The sequence below is a fragment of the Prionailurus bengalensis genome, chromosome B1 (genome assembly GCF_016509475.1).
Source record: "Prionailurus bengalensis isolate Pbe53 chromosome B1, Fcat_Pben_1.1_paternal_pri, whole genome shotgun sequence".
Lineage (NCBI taxonomy): Eukaryota > Metazoa > Chordata > Mammalia > Carnivora > Felidae > Prionailurus > Prionailurus bengalensis.
In genome coordinates this window covers 105,872,359-105,891,115 of record NC_057344.1, presented here as the reverse complement: position 1 = coordinate 105,891,115, position 18,757 = coordinate 105,872,359, and the positions used below count along the sequence as shown (strand labels likewise).

Below are 18,757 nucleotides of genomic sequence, written 5' to 3'. Positions count from 1 at the left end.
CATGCACAATGAGCAGGGGAGGGACAAAGAGAGAGGGGAGAGAGAGAATCCCAAGCAGGCTCCACACTGTCAGCACAGAGCCCAACCCAGGGCTCAATCTTGCATAAAATGTGACCTGGGCTGAAACCAAGAATTGGACACTTAACCCACTGAGTGACCCAGGTGCCCCTTAAACTCTAATTTTTTTTTAATTTTTTTTCAATGTTTTTTATTTATTTTTGGGACAGAGAGAGAGCATGAACGGGGGAGGGGCAGAGAGAGAGGGAGACACAGAATCGGAAACAGGCTCCAGGCTCCGAGCCATCAGCCCAGAGCCCGACGCGGGGCTCGAACCCACGGACCGCGAGATCGTGACCTGGCTGAAGTCGGACGCTTAACCGACTGCGCCACCCAGGCGCCCCTCTTCTTGACTTTAATGTGCCCTGGCTTGCCCCTTTGTGCATCTTTGTATTCACTAAAAGCTACAGGTGCGGCTTTTAAAAAATTCCCAACAACACACTGTTAGCATCCGGGTACATTCCCTTCCTGTACATATTTATGGGGAAAAAACTAACTATAATTTTTAGTGGTTAAAAAAATTCATTGTACACATTAGTGTAGTAGATCTCAAACTTCAGAGTACTTAAAAGACTACTTGGGTTGATTCTGAATGAGTGTATCACCAGTGGACTTAGAAATCTATTTTTTCATAAGCTCTAGGTGATTCCTATTCAAGGAGTTCTACATCAAACTTTAACATAGAAAAATTAGAGTTTATTTCCCCACTGCTGCACATTTACTTTTAAAACTCAAGACTTTTTATAATTATATATACACACACACTTTCTTTTTTTCTAAATGTAATTTTATTTTAAATTCCTATAGTTAACATACAGTGTTATATTAGTTTCACATCTGCAATATCATGATTTCAGTTCCATCACCTGGTGTTTATCCCAAGCGCACTCCTTAATCCCCATCACCTATTTCACCCACCTCCCCTCTGGTAACTATCAGTTTGTTTTCTTTCTTTTTTTTTTTTAATTTCATTTTTTTAAATTTACATCCAAATTAGTTAGCATGTAGTGCAACAATGATTTCAGGAGTAGATTCCCTAATGCCCCTTACCCATTTAGCCCATCCCCCCTCCCACAACCCCTCCAGTAACCCTCTGTTTTTTCTCCTTATTTAAGAGTCTGTTACACACACACACTCTTAAACAGAAGTTTTTGTGGACAGCTTCGATTTCTTCCCAGAAGTAGTATTTTTGTTCAACAGGTATAAACATTTTTAAGGTTCTGGATATATATTGCTGAATACAGGGCAAGTCTTTGGGAAGCAAGTTAGTCATTTGAAATATGTATAATTAAAATGTGATTATTCAAAGAAAAGTTTTTCTGCTTTATTTTGTGCATCATAGTTCTGATCTATCTGGAATTTATTTCTGCTTACTGTTAGTATGGGATATAGTTTTATTTTTGTCCCTAAGGTCATTGTCCCAATAACTTTTCCCACTGATTTGAAAGGCTTTTTAAAAAATGTTTTTTAGGGGCGCCTGGGTGGCGCAGTCGGTTAAGCATCCGACTTCAGCCAGGTCACGATCTCGCGGCCCATGGGTTCGAGCCCCGCGTCAGGCTCTGGGCTGATGGCTCAGAGGCTGGAGCCTGTTTCCGATTCTGTGACTCCCTCTCTCTCTCTGCCCCTCCCCCGTTCATGCTCTGTCTCTCTCTGTCCCAAAAATAAATAAACGTTGAAAAAAAAATTTTTTTTTAAATGTTTTTAAATGTTTTTCTATATTTTAGAGACAGGGAGAGACAGAGCGTGAGTAGGGAAGGGGCAGAGAGAGAGGGAGACACAGAATCCGAAGCAGCCTCCAGGCTCTGAGCTGTCAGCACAGAGTCCGACACTGGGCTCGAACCCACGAGCCATGAGATCATGACCTGAGCTGAAGCCGGCCACTTAATCGATTAAGCTACCCAGGCACCTCTAAAAGTCTTTATAATTTAATATTTATCATGCTTACATGTATATAAGTCATTTTTTGGTCTTTACAATACAGTAATCCCCAATCTTGGCTACACATTAAAATTACCTTTGGAAGCTTTTTTTTTTTTTTAATTTTTTTTTAATGTTTTATTATTTTATTTTTGAGACAGAGAGAGACAGAGCATGAGTGGGGGAGGGTTAGAGAGCTGTCAGCACAGAGCCCGACACGGGGCTCAAACTCGCAGACGGTGAGATCGTGACCTGAGCCGAAGTCGGAAGCTGAACCGACTGAGCCACCCAGGCGCCCCTGGAAGCTTTTATATTATAGCAAAACCTGAACCCCACCTGACATCAATTAAAGTAAAATCCATGGGAATGGGGCTGGTCATGGGTAATATTCTTTTAACTCTCAATGTGATCTTAGTGTACACCCGAGGTTGATAATCACTGCTGTAGTTAGTATCATTGACTTCTTGCCTATTCCTGTGCCAGTACCACATGGATTTGATTCCAGATGACTTTTGAAGTCAAGTTCCTCTCCCCACCCCTACCCTCAGCCACACCTAGAAAATAAAAAGATTTTTATAAGGGCAGCATTTAATGAATAGATTAATCTCTATTCTGTCTTCCCATTCAGGATTGTTGTATATCACTTATTAACTTTTCTACCTTTGTAAAGATTTACTTTTTTTCATATAGGTTTCAATTCTTGTGATTATTCCTAGTTGGGTTGTTTTTGGGTTTTTTGTTTGGTTTTTGGTTTTTGTATCCTCTAAATGATCTTTTTTTTCTTTTTATTTTCTACTTAGCTTATAGGAACTATTGCCTTTTAAAAAATAACACTAGTCCTAGTGTCTTTCCCATTGGTTCTCTTGGGTTTTTTAGTTGGACAATCACATTATTCATGTAACAATTCTGACTTCCTTTTCAATACTGGTATCTCAATGCTTAATGATAGTGGGACTTTCAGATAATACTGAGTCACTGAAGTAATAGCAGGCGTGCTTGTTTTGTTCCTGTTTGATGAATGTGATATAAAGGTAAGGTAGTTTTATTTTATCCTAAGCTTCCTAAGAGACATAAGGAAGAAATGGTGATTTTTAACATATAAAGTTTTGCCATTATTAGTTGATCATATTTGTTTTAATTTATAGATAATACACTGAAATACATTAATTGAATGCCTCACTTTGAACCATTTTTATATTCTTGCAATAGACTCCCATTTCTTCAAATCTGTTTAAATACACCATTGGATTAAATTTGCTAATATTTTGTTTGAATTTTTGTATGTAGATTAATGAGATGGAATATAGTTTTCTTGATGTGTGTGTGAGTATACTTGGATTATCTAGTCATGAAATAAATTTGTATTAGTCTCATAAAATGAATGGAAAGATTTCCATCTTTTTTCCCACTCTGCATCAATTTATATAACTTGGGAATTACCTGAATTGAAGATCAGTCAAAACTCCTCAGCAAAAAAATCAGAGTCATTGCTTCCGTGATCATTAATCTATTTAGGTTTTCTATCAATTTTCATAATTATATTTTTGTTGAAAATGTGGTTTCCTACATAATTGATCATTTCATCTAGATTTCCAAGTTTATTAGCTAAAAGTAGTTCACAGTATTCTATAATTTTTTTAACCAGATATGTGTATCTGCTCGTATTCCTTTTCTTTTCTCTAATGTATATTTGTATTTTTGTATACTTGTATTTTCTCTCCTTTTTCTGAGTTGGAATCGCCAAATATTGCTTATTTTATTAATCTTTTTTTTAAAAAAACAGAAATAATTGTTGACAATGTGGTTGTATAATGTTAAGCCTTTTGAAATTCAAATAGATATCATTCAAAGAAATAAAAAATTAATAGCATTCTGAAATTAAAATCCCAGGTGATTTCCATCAGTGTGGGAAGTGAGGATGAGTGAAGGTAGAAAGTAAATAATAGCATGCTAAGGGAAACTTACAGATAATTTCTGAAATTCGTAAGAAAATATGCCAGCATGTTTGCTAAAAATTTAAACAGAACTTCCAGTAAAACAATAAGAATGCTGAGTGTCCCACCACTAAAGAAAGGAAAGAATGAAAGTAGAAAATTGGGTTGCTTGCATATAAAAAAACAGAAGAGTACACAAAGAACAGACAAAAAATCATCATAAATACCATAGGAGTAGATGATAGGTAGAGATAAACGTATAGAAAATAAAATTAGACCCATTAAATAAAATGAAGGATGATTTCTTAGAAATTTATCAACTTACAGACTAAAAGAATGCACCATTGTAGATACATTAGAAATAGAAGTTAGGGAACATTTTAACTAATAAAAGTGCATGATTAAATAAAGAGATTCTCAGCAATGTAGTGGAATTTAAAAAAACTTTCTGTGACTTTTTTTTTTTTATCAACTAAGGACTGTGTCATCTATAGAAAAAAGGGAAGGGACTTCCCACTAGGCTACAGCCAGGCAGTAATTCACAGCAGACAATTTCAATACATTAGACAGTCTTTAAACTGGGATGTAAGTGCTCCTGGGAGTAGAAGATGACTTTCTAAGGATGCATGGCTTTATGGGAATCAGTATTTAGATCCTCAAATGACATGTGTATTTTCGCCTAAAACTGGTTTGGCTGAAATGAAAATCAACTTCTCTTCAAAATTTTCCTCTCCTACTACACAAAAAAAAAGACATATTTTTCACTCATCCCAAATCCTACCACAATGCATTATTCCAAGATTTAAAAGCCTCTGAAGTGGTCAAAAGAACAATTCAAAATATATGATAGCAATGAAGTCTCCTTTAACCAAGCACCATAAACCCAACTCATCAAAGTTAGAAATGGGACCTTTCTTCAGTTTTTATTTCCTATATTTAATACTTACTTACCAAATTTTTGTTTGTGTTGTCTTTAATCGGTTGTATACTAGAAATCATAAACTCTAAAGAGGAACTTTTTAGAAGGATTTAATTTCTCTCTCTTGCTCTCTCCATGTACATATACACATGCACATACACACAGGCACACACACATTTGCATAAGTATGTATATATGTATATACTCATATACACGTGTTTTTTAAAGCATTGCAACTTTAGGATACTGTGGAGAAGGAAAATTTTAAATACAATTTCAAGAGAAGGAACTATGTAAAATTTCTCAAGGTCAAAGAAGAGCTTGTTCATGTATTTTTTTTTAATTTTTTTTAAAAGTTTATTTTTGAGAGGGAGAGAGACAGAGTGCAAGCACAGCAGGGGCAGAGAGAGGGAGACAGAATCAGAAGCAGGCTCCAGGCTCTGAGCTGTCAGCACAGAGCCCGACACAGGGCTCAAACTCACAAACCACAAGATCATGACCTGAGCCGAAGTCGGACGCTCAACCGACTGAGCCACCTAGGTGCCCCTCACGTATTGTTTAAATAGATGACAGACAGTATCAAGTCACTATTATACTGATATTCCATTGGATTATAATTAAGAGTGATATAACTGTTCTATATTTAAATATCATACACAAATATGCCAGAAACTAAATTATATCCTTTGCAGCTATTTAATTATAAGGTAAAAACTAGATATACTTAAAAAAACTAGATATACTTATAAACTAGATATACTTAAAAAACTAGATATACTTTTAGGTCTCTACTAATTCTCTAGGGACACACAATTTTGCAAATTCTTTTGAGAGGTACTAAAACAAATATGCAGTACAAGAACAATGTCATCTTGAGAACATATGCTAATGGATTCACACAAAGTTCAAATAGAATGGAATTTCCATCATAGCTATTTAGTCTATCTTGACGAGTGTAACTGATATCAACACATTCTCTCTGAGCCCTCTAGAAATAATATGCTCATATGCTAGACTTTGTCAGACATTATGTAACATGTAATACATAATTAAATAATGCCTTTTACTTTCTGTTCACTCTATCTACATTAGTTACCATTCATGTTTCCTGGTTTTGTTACTTCATTTTGTTTCTCTCATTGTGGAAATACTGTCAAATGCTATTTGGATTCTCAGTATTTCCAAGGAGTATTTCCTCAGTATTTCCAAAGCCTCACATATAATATAGTTGGCTGGGGTACAGATCTCTGAAACTTCTATTTCTAACACCCAAGCCTTTTGACAGCTTAAAAGTCTTCTGGATTGATTTCTACAAAGACATGCCTTATTAAAGAATTTTTAACAATTCCAAGTAGACCTAGGGGAAAAAATATTCTCTAGTCACATACTTGTTTACAATTATATATATGTTCTTACATGAAATCCATTTCCCCTGAGTGGAAAATTATAAGAACATTCAAGTGTATTTAGATTGATCAAATAGCCACATGATTCTCATGTAAATATTATTTGATGGTAAATTATACCCTGTGCACTAGAAGATGATTATCCAATTTGTTATAACACTTAATTACTGATTTACTTATTAGGAGACTTTATTTTAAAGAAACAATTACACAGTAGGCTCTTTTTTCAATGCTTTTCTTGATAATTCTTACAGAAACATTATTGAAAATTGCTACAAACTTTGTTCACTTAACCTATATTATTTCTTACCGAAATTCACCATTTAAGTTAAATGCAAAATAGGGGCACCTGGTGGCTCAGTCAGTTAAGTGTACAACTCTTGATTTTGGCTCAGGTCATGATTCACAGTTGTGAGATCCAGCCCCGCGTCGGGCTCTGCACTGACTATGCATAGCCTGCTTTGGAGTCTCTCTCTCTCCCTCTTTCTCTACCCTCTTTGACTCTCTCTTTCTCTCAAAATAAATAAACTTTAAGTTAAATGTAAAATGGACTAACCGGTAAGTTAAAAGCAATAAAAAATGTAGAAAGAAATTAAAGTGAAAACGTATTGATGGATATGCTTATGAACTTTTCCTCTCATTGATTAGATACACAATTCAAGGATCAATTTGATCTTTCCCTTCCTATTTCCAAAGATAACACTAGGTTTCCTGGATTATTCTGATAAAAAATAAAAGTTAGCCAAGTAACCAGTCTCAAACAGCAATATACAGTAAAACCTTGGATTGCAAGTAACTTGTTCTGTGAGTGTTCCACGAGATGAACAACATTTCTAATATATTTTAACTTGAGAAATGAGCGATGTCCTGCAACACGAGTAGTACGTGATGCTAAATGTCACATGATCATGACTGAGTCAGTGGTTCTCTCTCACTGGAGGATTGTGGGTGATCATCTCCCATGCTCCCATGCTTGGTCTCAGGATGCGGTGTTTGGCAGAAATCAGTGATTTTTTAGAACATTGGAAGGTGCCCATAACGGGACTAGTGTATTTTTTGTCACTTCAAAGTACCTATGGACAGTCCTTTACTTTTCCATACAAGAGTAAGCTTAGGAATGCTTTGCTTCATTCAAGGTCATTGGGTAGGTTCCAACTTGGTAAAGTTGCACAAAAAGAAGAAGATTCCATCGAGCCAATAGGTAGCAGTTAGTGACAGTGAAAGTAGTCCTACACAATAATCCTCCTCTTGTCTCCCTCACACCAGCCACAAAGGTTTCCAAAGGTAAGTGTAGGTTAGTTTATTTTTCTTTATATTTTGTAGTTTCTTTATTATTTTGTATTATATTACAGTACTGTAATCATTTTTATATGAATATTTTTGGGTTGTGGAACGAATCATCTAAGTTTCCATTATTTCTTATGGGGAAATTCTCTCTGACATACAAGTGCTTTGGATTATAAGCATGTTTCCTGAATGAATTATGCTCATAAACCAAGGTTTTGCTGTACTTTAATGGCTGATTTTGGATAAATTCACTGTGAATGCAATGTAAGAAAAATAATATATTTTTTTCAAATAAAGGAAGGAGTGTTAGAAAAGTAGTTAGCAAAGGAAATAAATTGTTGACAGAGTTCACCGAGGCATCTAACATAAACTCTTCCTATCTTACTTCTATCCTTCATAATTTGAAAGCTGAAAATCTGTGTCATATACCTATTTTAATACTGAAAATCTAGATCCCAAATAATGGACCCATTTACCATAAGACAATTGGAATTACAACTAGGTCCAAAACTGAGCAGGAAACTGAAGTTGTTTCTGGGTAACCAAAAACAACTTTGAATTAAAAATTTAGAAAAAACATTTGAATTTTTATTAAATTAGAAATACTTTTAAAAATAAAAATGTATTGGGGCGCCTGGGTGGCTCAGCCAGTTGGGCGTCTGACTCTTGGTTTTGGCTCAGGTCATGATCTCACGGTTTCGTGGGTTTAAGCCCCTCATCAGGCTCTAAGCTGGCAGTGTGGAGCCTGCTTGGGATTCGCTGTCTCCCTCTCTCTGCCCCTCCCCCACTTGCACTATCTCTGTCTCTCTCAAAATAAATAAATAAATGTAAAAAAAATTTTTTTAAAGAAAAATTTATTCTGCATAGAATAACCAGTTAAATTCATCAATATTTAAGATATGCATAGATATATAATTAAAGATTTTTTAAAAATCCAAACCAATATTAGTAATCTATTATGAGTTCATCAATTCATTTCAATTTCAATATTCATTTCAATTTTATATCCTCTATACTGTAACATGCTACATATATTTGTAGCTGCCAAATCAATACTCACGGTGCTTTCAGTCATCTGCAGACATGCACAAAGCCTCAAAAAATGTGCATTGCCCAGCTGAGGCGTCAGAAGAAGATAATCTGCTTCTTTATTTCAGCTCTCAAACTGAAACAAGTGTCCTTTTCCCAGTCTATTTAGTGCCATGTTTATTGCACTATTACTCATGCTTCAGTGAAACCTATCCAACACCTGTATTTTCTCCATAAGGCACATCACAATCATAGCCTTCTTCCACTTAGTAATGCTAGGTAGCACTAGATAGCACTGTGCTCAGGGGGGGCATTTTAAACAGTGAAATGATTAACAAAAAAAGCATAAAAATGCAAAATAAATTTTTAAAAAAGTACTAACAGACCACAAAATTCTTAATTGTTTCCAAGATTGAGAGCTAAAACGAGAAGGCAGAGCACTGCCTTGTTCAACCTTAACTCTAGAAGCAATGGCTCAGCATTAGCTAATGCAGTGTTTTACTGTGATTTTAGAGAGTGGAACTACTGTGAATAAGGAGAACTAAGTACAATTTCATAACCCCGGAGTCTCTTAAAAGGCTAGAGTATTGAAACCTAAATCATAGAGAAAAGGTTAACACCTCTGCCTGACACAAGCAGTATTATGAATATTAGATTATTTGCTATTATATAAAAGCTACATTTTTTTTAAGTAAGCTCTAAGCCCAGGGCACCTGGGTGGCTCGGTTGAGTGTCCAACTCTTGATTTCAGCTCAAGTCATGATCCCCTGGTCATGGGATTGAGTCCCATGTCAGGCTCTGCACTGAGTGTTGAGCCTGCATAAGTCTCCTTCTCTCTCTCTCTCTCTCTCTCTCTCTCTCTCTCTCTCTCTCTGTCTCTCTCTCTCTCTCTGCCTCTGCCTCTCTGCCCCTCTCCCCTGCTCAAACACCCTCTCTCTAAAATAAAATAAAAAATAAAATATAAAATATGTATTTCTAAAAAATAAAACAATTAAGTTCTAGGCCCAACGTGAGGCTTGAACTCAGGACCTTAAGATCAGGAGTTGCATGCTCTATGGACTGAGCCTGCCAGGCACTCCAAAAGCTACATTTCTTATATAACAGTGTATATGGCTTATAGGAGAATAGAAAAATTCAAATACACTCTAATTAGTATCTCTTCACAATTCTGAATCAAGTCAGCATGCTGCCAGTATTTTCAATTGATTCATAGAAATTAATTTAGGTAAGAAATAACTCATTAGAACAAACCTGAATAGTTAGAAATGTTCATCAAGTAACCATTCCAAATAATTAGGGTTTTCTTACTTGTAGCCAAGCTGGCGACAAATCACAGTTGCGTCCTTATCAGTCCACCCATCATCACAAATTGTTCCCCACTGGCCATTGATGAAAACCTCCACTCGTCCTTCTTTCTTATTTTCTCCATCCATCAGTCTGATAGGAAAACCTAAGTCATGATTCAAAAGTATTAGAAAAGCCAAAACAGCAAACTGATGTCAAAGTATGAAAGACTTTGTAAAACACAAATCATTTTTTTAAATTAACTATAAAATTAGCTGGGTAATACGAAAGAGTGAATGAGAGAGAAGTGTTAATAAAAAACCATATCCACTTTTGCAATATCTTTTGAAGTCTTTGGGTCAGAGTACTCACTTGCTCAACTATGAATTCCCAAGCACTTGGAACAGTGCCTCACATATAGAGGACATGCCACAGCTGTTTGTTGTAAGAATGAATAAATGAATGAATGGATAATTAGCATTGTAATTTGTGAATGGTTTTATTACCACTAACTTCTTTTTTTTTTTTAATTGAGTTTCAATTTATAGTGTAGTATTGGTTTAAGGAGTAGAATTTAGTGATTCATCATTTACACATTAACACCCAGTGCTCATCCCAACAAGTGCCCTCCTTAATGCCATCACCCATTTAGCCCATTCCCCTGCGCACCTACCCTCCAGCAACCCTTAGTTTTCTATCATTAAGAGTCTCTTATTAATTCCACTACCTTCTAAATAGTAAAAGATATTTCCTTGGAGTTGTTTTTGTTTCATGTCTGGTCATTTATCCTTGAACACAGCTAAAAATTTATACTCCAAAGCTGAGATTTTTAAGAAGGCATAAACATATATACCCTTGGCATGCATGGGTAACTTGAATGCGTGGGGAGAAAAAAAAACGAAGGCAGCTAACAAGGACAATTTCCATCTCAGGCTTCTCATTTACTATTGCTTTCAAAAGAAGGGCTTAAATCATACACATTACTAAGATAACTAAAGTTGAATGTAAATGTTATGTACAGCATGGTGAGTATAGTTAATAATACTGTATTTCATATTTGAAAGTTGCTGAGATTAGATCTTAAAAGTTCTCAACACAAGAAAAATAATTTTTTGTAACAGTGTAAGGTGATGGGTGTTAATTAGACTTGTGTTGATCATTTTACAATGTATACAAGTACTGAACCATTATGCTGTATGCCTGACACTAATATAGTATGTCCATTATGCCTCAAGACTTTAAAAACTGCTGAAGCTAGAAAATAAAAATAATAAAAATTTAAATAGAAGTTATTCCTTTTTTTTTAAAGTTGAGAAACTGATCTCTAGCAAACTGAGGTTTATCTAAGTTATGTAAATGATTTATAGAATTTCATGTATCTCTATTGACACCATTAAAGATGGTGCTATTTACCAAGAAGCATAAAATACCTAGGGATAAATCTAACCAAAGATGTAAAAGATCTGTATGCTGAAAACTATAGAAAGTTTATGAAGGAAATTGAAGAAGATATAAAGAAATGGAAAAACATTCCGTGCTCATGGATTGGAAGAATAAATATTGTCAAAATGTCAATACTACCCAAAGCTATCTACACATTCAATGCAATCCCAATCAAAATTGCACCAGCATTCTTCTCGAAACTAGAACAAGCAATCCTAAAATTCATATGGAACCACAAAAGGCCCCGAATAGCCAAAGGAATTTTGAAGAAGAAGACCAAAGCAGGAGGCATCACCATCCCAGACTTTAGCCTCTACTACAAAGCTGTAATCATCAAGACAGCATGGTATTGGCACAGAAGCAGACACATAGACCAATGGAATAGAATAGAAACCCCAGAACTAGACCCACAAACGTATGGCCAACTCATCTTTGACAAAGCAGGAAAGAACATCCAATGGAAAAAAGACAGTCTCTTTAACAAATGGTGCTGGGAGAACTGGACAGCAACATGCAGAAGATTGAAACTAGACCACTTTCTCACACCATTCACAAAAATAAATTCAAAATGGATAAAGGACCTGAATGTGAGACAGGAAACCATCAAAACCCTAGAGGAGAAAGCAGGAAAAGACCTCTCTAACCTCATCCGTAGCAATTTCTTACTTGACACATCCCCAAAGGCAAGGGAATTAAAGCAAAAATGAATCACTGGGACCTTATGAAGATAAAAAGCTTCTGCACAGCAAAGGAAACAACCAACAAAACTAAAAGGCAACCAACGGAATGGGAAAAGATATTTGCAAATGACATATCGGACAAAGGGCTAGTATCCAAAATCTATAAAGAGCTCACCAAACTCCACACCCGAAAAACAAATAACCCAGTGAAGAAATGGGCAGAAAACATGAATAGACACTTCTCTAAAGAAGACATCCAGATGGCCAACAGGCACATGAAAAGATGTTCAGCGTCGCTCCTTATCAGGGAAATACAAATCAAAACCACACTCAGGTATCACCTCACACTAGTCAGAGTGGCCAAAATGAACAAATCAGGAGACTATAGATGCTGGAGAGGATGTGGAGAAACGGGAAGCCTCTTGCACTGTTGGTGGGAATGCAAATTGGTGCAGCCACTCTGGAAAACAGTGTGGAGGTTCCTCAAAAAATTAAAAATAGACCTACCCTATGACCCAGCAATAGCACTGCTAAGAATTTACCCAAGGGATAGAGGAGTACTGATGTATAGGGCACTTGTACCCCAATGTTTATAGCAGCACTCTCAACAATAGCCAAATTATGGAAAGAGCCTAAATGTTCATCAACTGATGAATAGATAAAGAAATTGTGGTTTATATACACAATGGAGTAATAAGTGGCAATGAGAAAGAACGAAATATGGCCCTTTGTAGCAACGTGGATGGAACTGGAGAGTGTGATGCTAAGTGAAATAAGCCATACAGAGAAAGACAGATACCATATGTTTTCACTCTTATGTGGATCCTGAGAAACTTAACAGAAACCCATAGGGGAGGGAAAGGAAAAAAAAAAAAAGAGGTTAGAATGGGAGAGAGCCAAAGCATAAGACTCTTAAAAACTGAGAACAAACTGAGGGATGATGGGGGGTGGGAGGGTGAGGAGGGCGGGTGATGGGTATTGAGGAGGGCACCTTTTGGGATGAGTACTGGGTGTTGTATGGAAACCAATTTGACAATAAATTACATATCTTAAAAAAAAAAAAAAAAGATGGTGCTATTTAATTGAAAGCGCCCTCACTGCACCTTGCATACTGTCATGGGTTGAACTGTGAAGTCGTCACGGTGGGCCTAATCCAGTATGACTGATGTCCTTATAAAAAGGACAGATTTGAATAGTGAGATACACAGAGGGAAGACTGTGAGGAGGCACAGGGAAAAAGATGGCCATCTATAAGACAAGGAGAGTAACCTGGAACACAGCTTCCCTCTTAGCCCTGAGAAGCAATCAATCCTGATGACACCTGGATTTTGGACCCCAGAAATGTGAGACAACACATACCTGTTGTTTAAGCCATCCACTGCATGGTACTTTGTTACAGCAGCCCAAGCAAACCAATACACTTTAGATCACCTAGTTACTGAAAGGGTCTCCAGCTTCAGGGCCCCTAAGATTTACTGGTACGGATTTAGGGAATACCACGAAGCATGCGGAACTGATTAGAGCTAAAGAGGCGAAGTAAGCAGCTAAAGAAAAAATATCATTTCTCTTTAAAACAACATACGACATTGCTAGATTGGCCTTTGTTTACTGACAGAAAATACTGTTGGCAAGATGAACATACCCTACTTTGATCCTTCTGATCCATTTTTATTTCTCCATCCTTCTTTGTTTTATCTCCAGAGTTGTTGGCACTTTGGTTTCTGTACCTGTTCATACTCACTTCGTGGGGTGGGCATCATAGCAGAATCAAGATAGCAAAATCAAAATCAAAAAATGTTTATGAAGTGCCTACCCTATGCATGGCTTATGTTGGGGTTTTAGCCATGTCACAAAACACAGTATATTTGAAACATTACATTTCTTATTAACGCATCTGAAAGTTTGGAGTTTTTTCTAAAAGGAATAAGGTAGAAAAGTGATCCTCAAAGAAAAAAATCCAAAAAGGTGAAGTTCTTTTCTTAAAGTTCTTAATTTTTAAATTTTGGGATGTTTGGTCCAAAATTAAGTAAACATATGTACATGGAATTAGATTTCCACATTCCATTCTAGTCATTTTATGGGCAGTTTTTCATATACCATAAAAATAAAAATGAGAAAGTGTTTTTAAAGCCTCAGTTGCATGCTTTGTATAAATAATGCATGCAGTATTTCTGAACCTAACTTTAGCCCTTCATTTTACAAAATCATTGGATTTTCAATGCTTGAAGGGCAAACTGGATGACAAAAGCCATTGTATCAACACCACCTTACTGTTTAAGTCATTTTCATTATGGTAGCAATAATATACATGTTTTATTTCTAAAACCTTAAATATAAAATGCTCAGGAAAACTAAATAGTCCTCTGGGCATCTAAGTATCTTTAATATATAATTTAATTATATATTTCAAACTTGGACCTCCAAAAGTTTTCATTTTCCTGTAACATTGATATAATACATTGTTTTTAGAAAATAATATTTTTACTAGAAGATAAAATTTAGCTTATGCTAAAAGTCAAATTTTTATATTGTAAAATTAGGTAAGAGACCAGCTCACTGTGGATAAAATCTCTCTAGGATATAATACTCTGAAATACAGAATTGGTGCAATATTGGGGCACCTGGTTAGCTCAGTCAGAAGAGTATGAGATTCTTGATTTTGGGATCATGAGTTCGAGCCCCACATTGTGTGTAGGGATTACTTAAGTAAATAAAACTGAAAAAAATGATCAGTGCAATATTAAAATGAGAAATCCATATATTTACCATTCTGCATATTTCCCCCAATTCCCATAAGTATTAACTACATTCTTATTAGAATTACTTTTATTGAATTAGAATATTACTTTTCAGCATTCCACCTACATGTCTACTGGACAAGTATTAATTTTGAGAACACTTTCATTCACATTCAGAGTTAAGGTACATAAGTTATCCTTTAAATACTTGAAAACAGTAATAGTCCAACAGCTCATTATTACAGTGTCAAAGGAGTAAAAAAATCTCAATTGCTTTTAAAAATGCTGCTTTGTATATCACTATTCCATGATTTCCTTCTCTAAGCTTCTGTTTTAAATATGTAGTCCTTTTTGATAAGTGGGAAAATAATAATCTCTTTGGATGGATAAATGGTAATATGATTCTCTTCTAAAAGTATATTTGGCTCAGACATAATGCTCTTCAGACAAATGAATAGTTAATAAATGTATTACTGAAATTAGGACTCAAGACATTTACAATAATGATCACATATTTTATTAATAATTATCATCCTCAGCTTTTTAAATTTTTAAAAAATATGTCTAGAATCCTAGAATTAAAGATTTTCAGGGTAACTGAAGAGATTAGTTGCCTAACCATATGCATGTATTTAACCACACGGTCCTTCAGATAACTCAGATTATCATATTTTGTATAATATTTATAGTAGTTCATCGCCTGGAATACTGATGAATAACGTGCCTGAATACATCACTCCATGATCGAAACACCTACTATCTAGGGCTAAGGGTATACATTTCTAGCAAACGTTTTTGTTTTTTTTTTAATTAAAAAAAATTTTATGTTTATTTTTGTGAGAGAGCACACAAGCAGGGGAGGGTCAGAGAGAGAGGGAGACAGAGAATCCAGAGCATGCTCCGCTGTGCTTTCCACTGTCAGCACAAAGCCTGAACCCACAAATCCTGATATCATGACCTGAGCTGAAGTTGGACATTCAACCGACTGAGCCACCCAGGCACCCCTTAGCAAATAGGTTCTATCTCCCCAACCACATACAATCTTTCATCACATAATCCTGGGAGGATTACAATCCCCCAGAAGAAGAAAGGATTAAGAGAAGAGGACAAATGAAAAGCAAAGTTGGAAGTATGGCTTCTAAGGGATAGAGTAAAATATTGTATTTCTACTTGATATAATGCTAGATTAGTGCAGTGAGTTCTCACAGTTTAGAGTACAAGGAGGAATCAACTATGTACTTTGACAAACTTAAATATACAATATAGTTAATACTGTGAGATTCAACAAGTTATGTTATTTTATAATGTGAAGATTTAAGCTTCACAGTCTCAAAACAGAAGGATACAAAAGGGGTTGATTCAACTCTGAGGTGAAAAGTAAAGACCACTTGGGATTATTTTAACATCTATTCACCAAAAAATATGTGTTTGGATATATAATAGAGCCATGGTAGTGTCTTGACAAGTCTTTTTAATATCTCCCTGTGTCTTATCCATTCATATTTATTCTGCCATCCTCAAAAGATGTTAAGATGTTAAGAATAGTCAGATGTTAATTAAATCTGTCAAGGACATGTACGTGCTCTCTGCTCACAAAAGGATCTTTATCCATAAATATATCCAGACTATTAGATGAGCTACTTACCTTTTATCCAATCAGAAGTCTATAGAAATTTGGAACTGGGGAACAGTATAAGACACTGATGGGTTTCTAGAGTAACAGGGTACCTTAAAAAGATGGATTGACTATTTTCTCCAGTGAATCCACTTAGGAACCCACTGAGAAACTTGAAAGATCTAGGTTAGGACACAGCAATGAATGGCTGGTGACCAATGACTGACAAGGCCTTGGACCTAAAGAAGAAATAAATCATAGGAGAAAGAGCTATTGTTTTGTTCCGATTTTTTAAAATCCTGTCCCCAATTTTTCCTTAGAATTCAAGATGAATGAGAATCAGAATAGGGGACCGATGAATAGGGCAACAGACATTATAGCTTCTTCACTCAATATTTCAGATCCATGTGACTATAAAGATTTTTAGTGAGAAATGTAAGCTTCTAGGTAAAGAACAGTAACTTTAGGAGCAAAAATTTTATAACATTGGTGGAGAGACTCAAAAGTTGATTTAGAGCATTTTTAGAAAACTGACTTAAAAAAGCCAAAGCTGAGAAATGTTTCACATGCCGGACCAGTGGATAGACGTGCATGGGCTATTGAATTATGGATACTCAAAAGCTGTGGCCAATCCTCACCCAGTGATAGTCTGTGTCCATTGCCCCCAGGGTAGCAGGTGATACCAACATCTTCCCGATGGCTGCAGTCATGCTTTCCCCACTGCCTCCGGGAACACTGAGTGAAACTTGTTTCCTTTCCGGAGCAGCTGACATCATCCAACCATATGGGCCCTGTGCTTTCTTCAAAGTGGTTTGCAGAGGCTTGTTTGCCATATCTGTGGCAATAAAATAAACGTTGTGCATGGAACTGCTGTCTCTTGTGTCAAGTAACCACAAAACATAAAAACAAACAACCTAATTAAGCATCACGACTCTGGAGGATATTTGCTCTTTCTCCTATCTTAAGGACACAGTTCTTAGAGCAGTGTTCACTCCAGCACACATTTTGATCACATGAAAATTTTTGATTGATTCAACAGGTACCTAATGGATAATTAACTCATGAAAGAGAATGCAAAACAAGATAGAACTCCAATTTCTGACAATGGAAATAATATCATGAACCATAAAACCAGAACAGTTGTCTTGTTTCAGCTCTGAAGAGCCACCTCATTTCATCACCTTCTCTAGACCTCTTTGGTATCATCCCTTCCAAAATAAAACTGTGTATATTAGTTCAGTGATTCCTCAAACACTACACCCACTCCATCATGAGGCTTGCTTGGATTTCGGCCATAAAAATCGAATAATAGCAATGTTCTTAGTTTTTCATAAGGTTACATAAATCTGATTTTTAAATTTTTTAGAAATTATCTTTGTGTTCCAATTGACCTTAATTATAACAATGCACTACAAAAAATTATAATAAATATATACATTATAGAACTAGGTAAAATCTGCAAGAAAAAGAAAATTGGTAACTAAGTCATTCATCCTTCACCAATTTTACTTTCTTTGTTCTGTAAAATCCAAATCTCCAGAAATCACTGAGCTAAAAACTATTTAAGGTGCCTTTCAGGCCTAAGAGTCTATGTAATTAAACTCTTACTCTTAAAATTTTATGTCAATCACTTCCCTCACTGAATGCTTTCATTATTTCTGTACAAAGAATATAAAGAGATCTTTCTGGCATGAAGTTTCCCAATTATTTTCCTTTGCACATATTTGATACATTTATCTAAGAAGATGAACATTTTAATAGATTAAAACAGTGCAGCTTTTAATTAATTACTCTAAGATTTCCCCTACTTTGCTGACTAATCAAATCTGAGCTAGAAAAAAAATTATCCTAAAGCTCATATTGCTACCACTTTCAACTTATACCATTTATCCAAATAATGCATCATTCTGATTGCTGTCTGTCCATATCAACTATAGAACAGATGACAAGACGTCATTTTACTTTGGCCTTTTATTTGTGCAAAGAAACTTAGAGTTCACCCATTCCTCATCCCAAAATGGTATTCTGCTTTAGAAATTCTCCTGTAAACCAAAAGTACATGTGGTACATGCCTATTTTACCTTCCAACACAATCTTATAGAACTGTTAACAAATATTAGTGAGAATATTTTTTGAACCATTAAATTCTGATTCTCTGTATATACAAGAAAAATTGAATATATTTGCAAAACAAAATTAATAAAATAGAAACACTAAGTCTCATTCTGTTGTTTTTATTAATAAGGAAAAATATGAAGATAGTGACTAATAATATTTATGAATCTTTCTAAATCTGTGAAAATAGAATGCAGTTCTCAGGTCTAACATTCACTTAAAGATGAAATAGTATTTATTAAATAATTCTTATTAATTAAGCATTAATATTTATTTGGTTTGTACATCATACCCCTCAACCCAATAATTATAACTGCACTGTCCATGAAAATT

General features: G+C 35.4%; 1 protein-coding gene across 1 annotated transcript in view; it reads right to left on the bottom strand.

Moving 5' to 3' along the window:
• The window catches only part of PRSS12 (serine protease 12), a 76,243-nt gene that overhangs the window by 22,050 nt on the left and 35,436 nt on the right, over positions 1-18,757 (bottom strand). Inside the window, exons 8-9 of the mRNA XM_043569588.1 lie at positions 16,948-17,144; positions 9,858-9,999 (exon numbers count right to left, since the gene is read on the bottom strand). Coding sequence (XP_043425523.1) covers positions 9,858-9,999; positions 16,948-17,144 — 339 coding nt within the window. The remainder of the gene's footprint in view (positions 1-9,857; positions 10,000-16,947; positions 17,145-18,757) is intronic.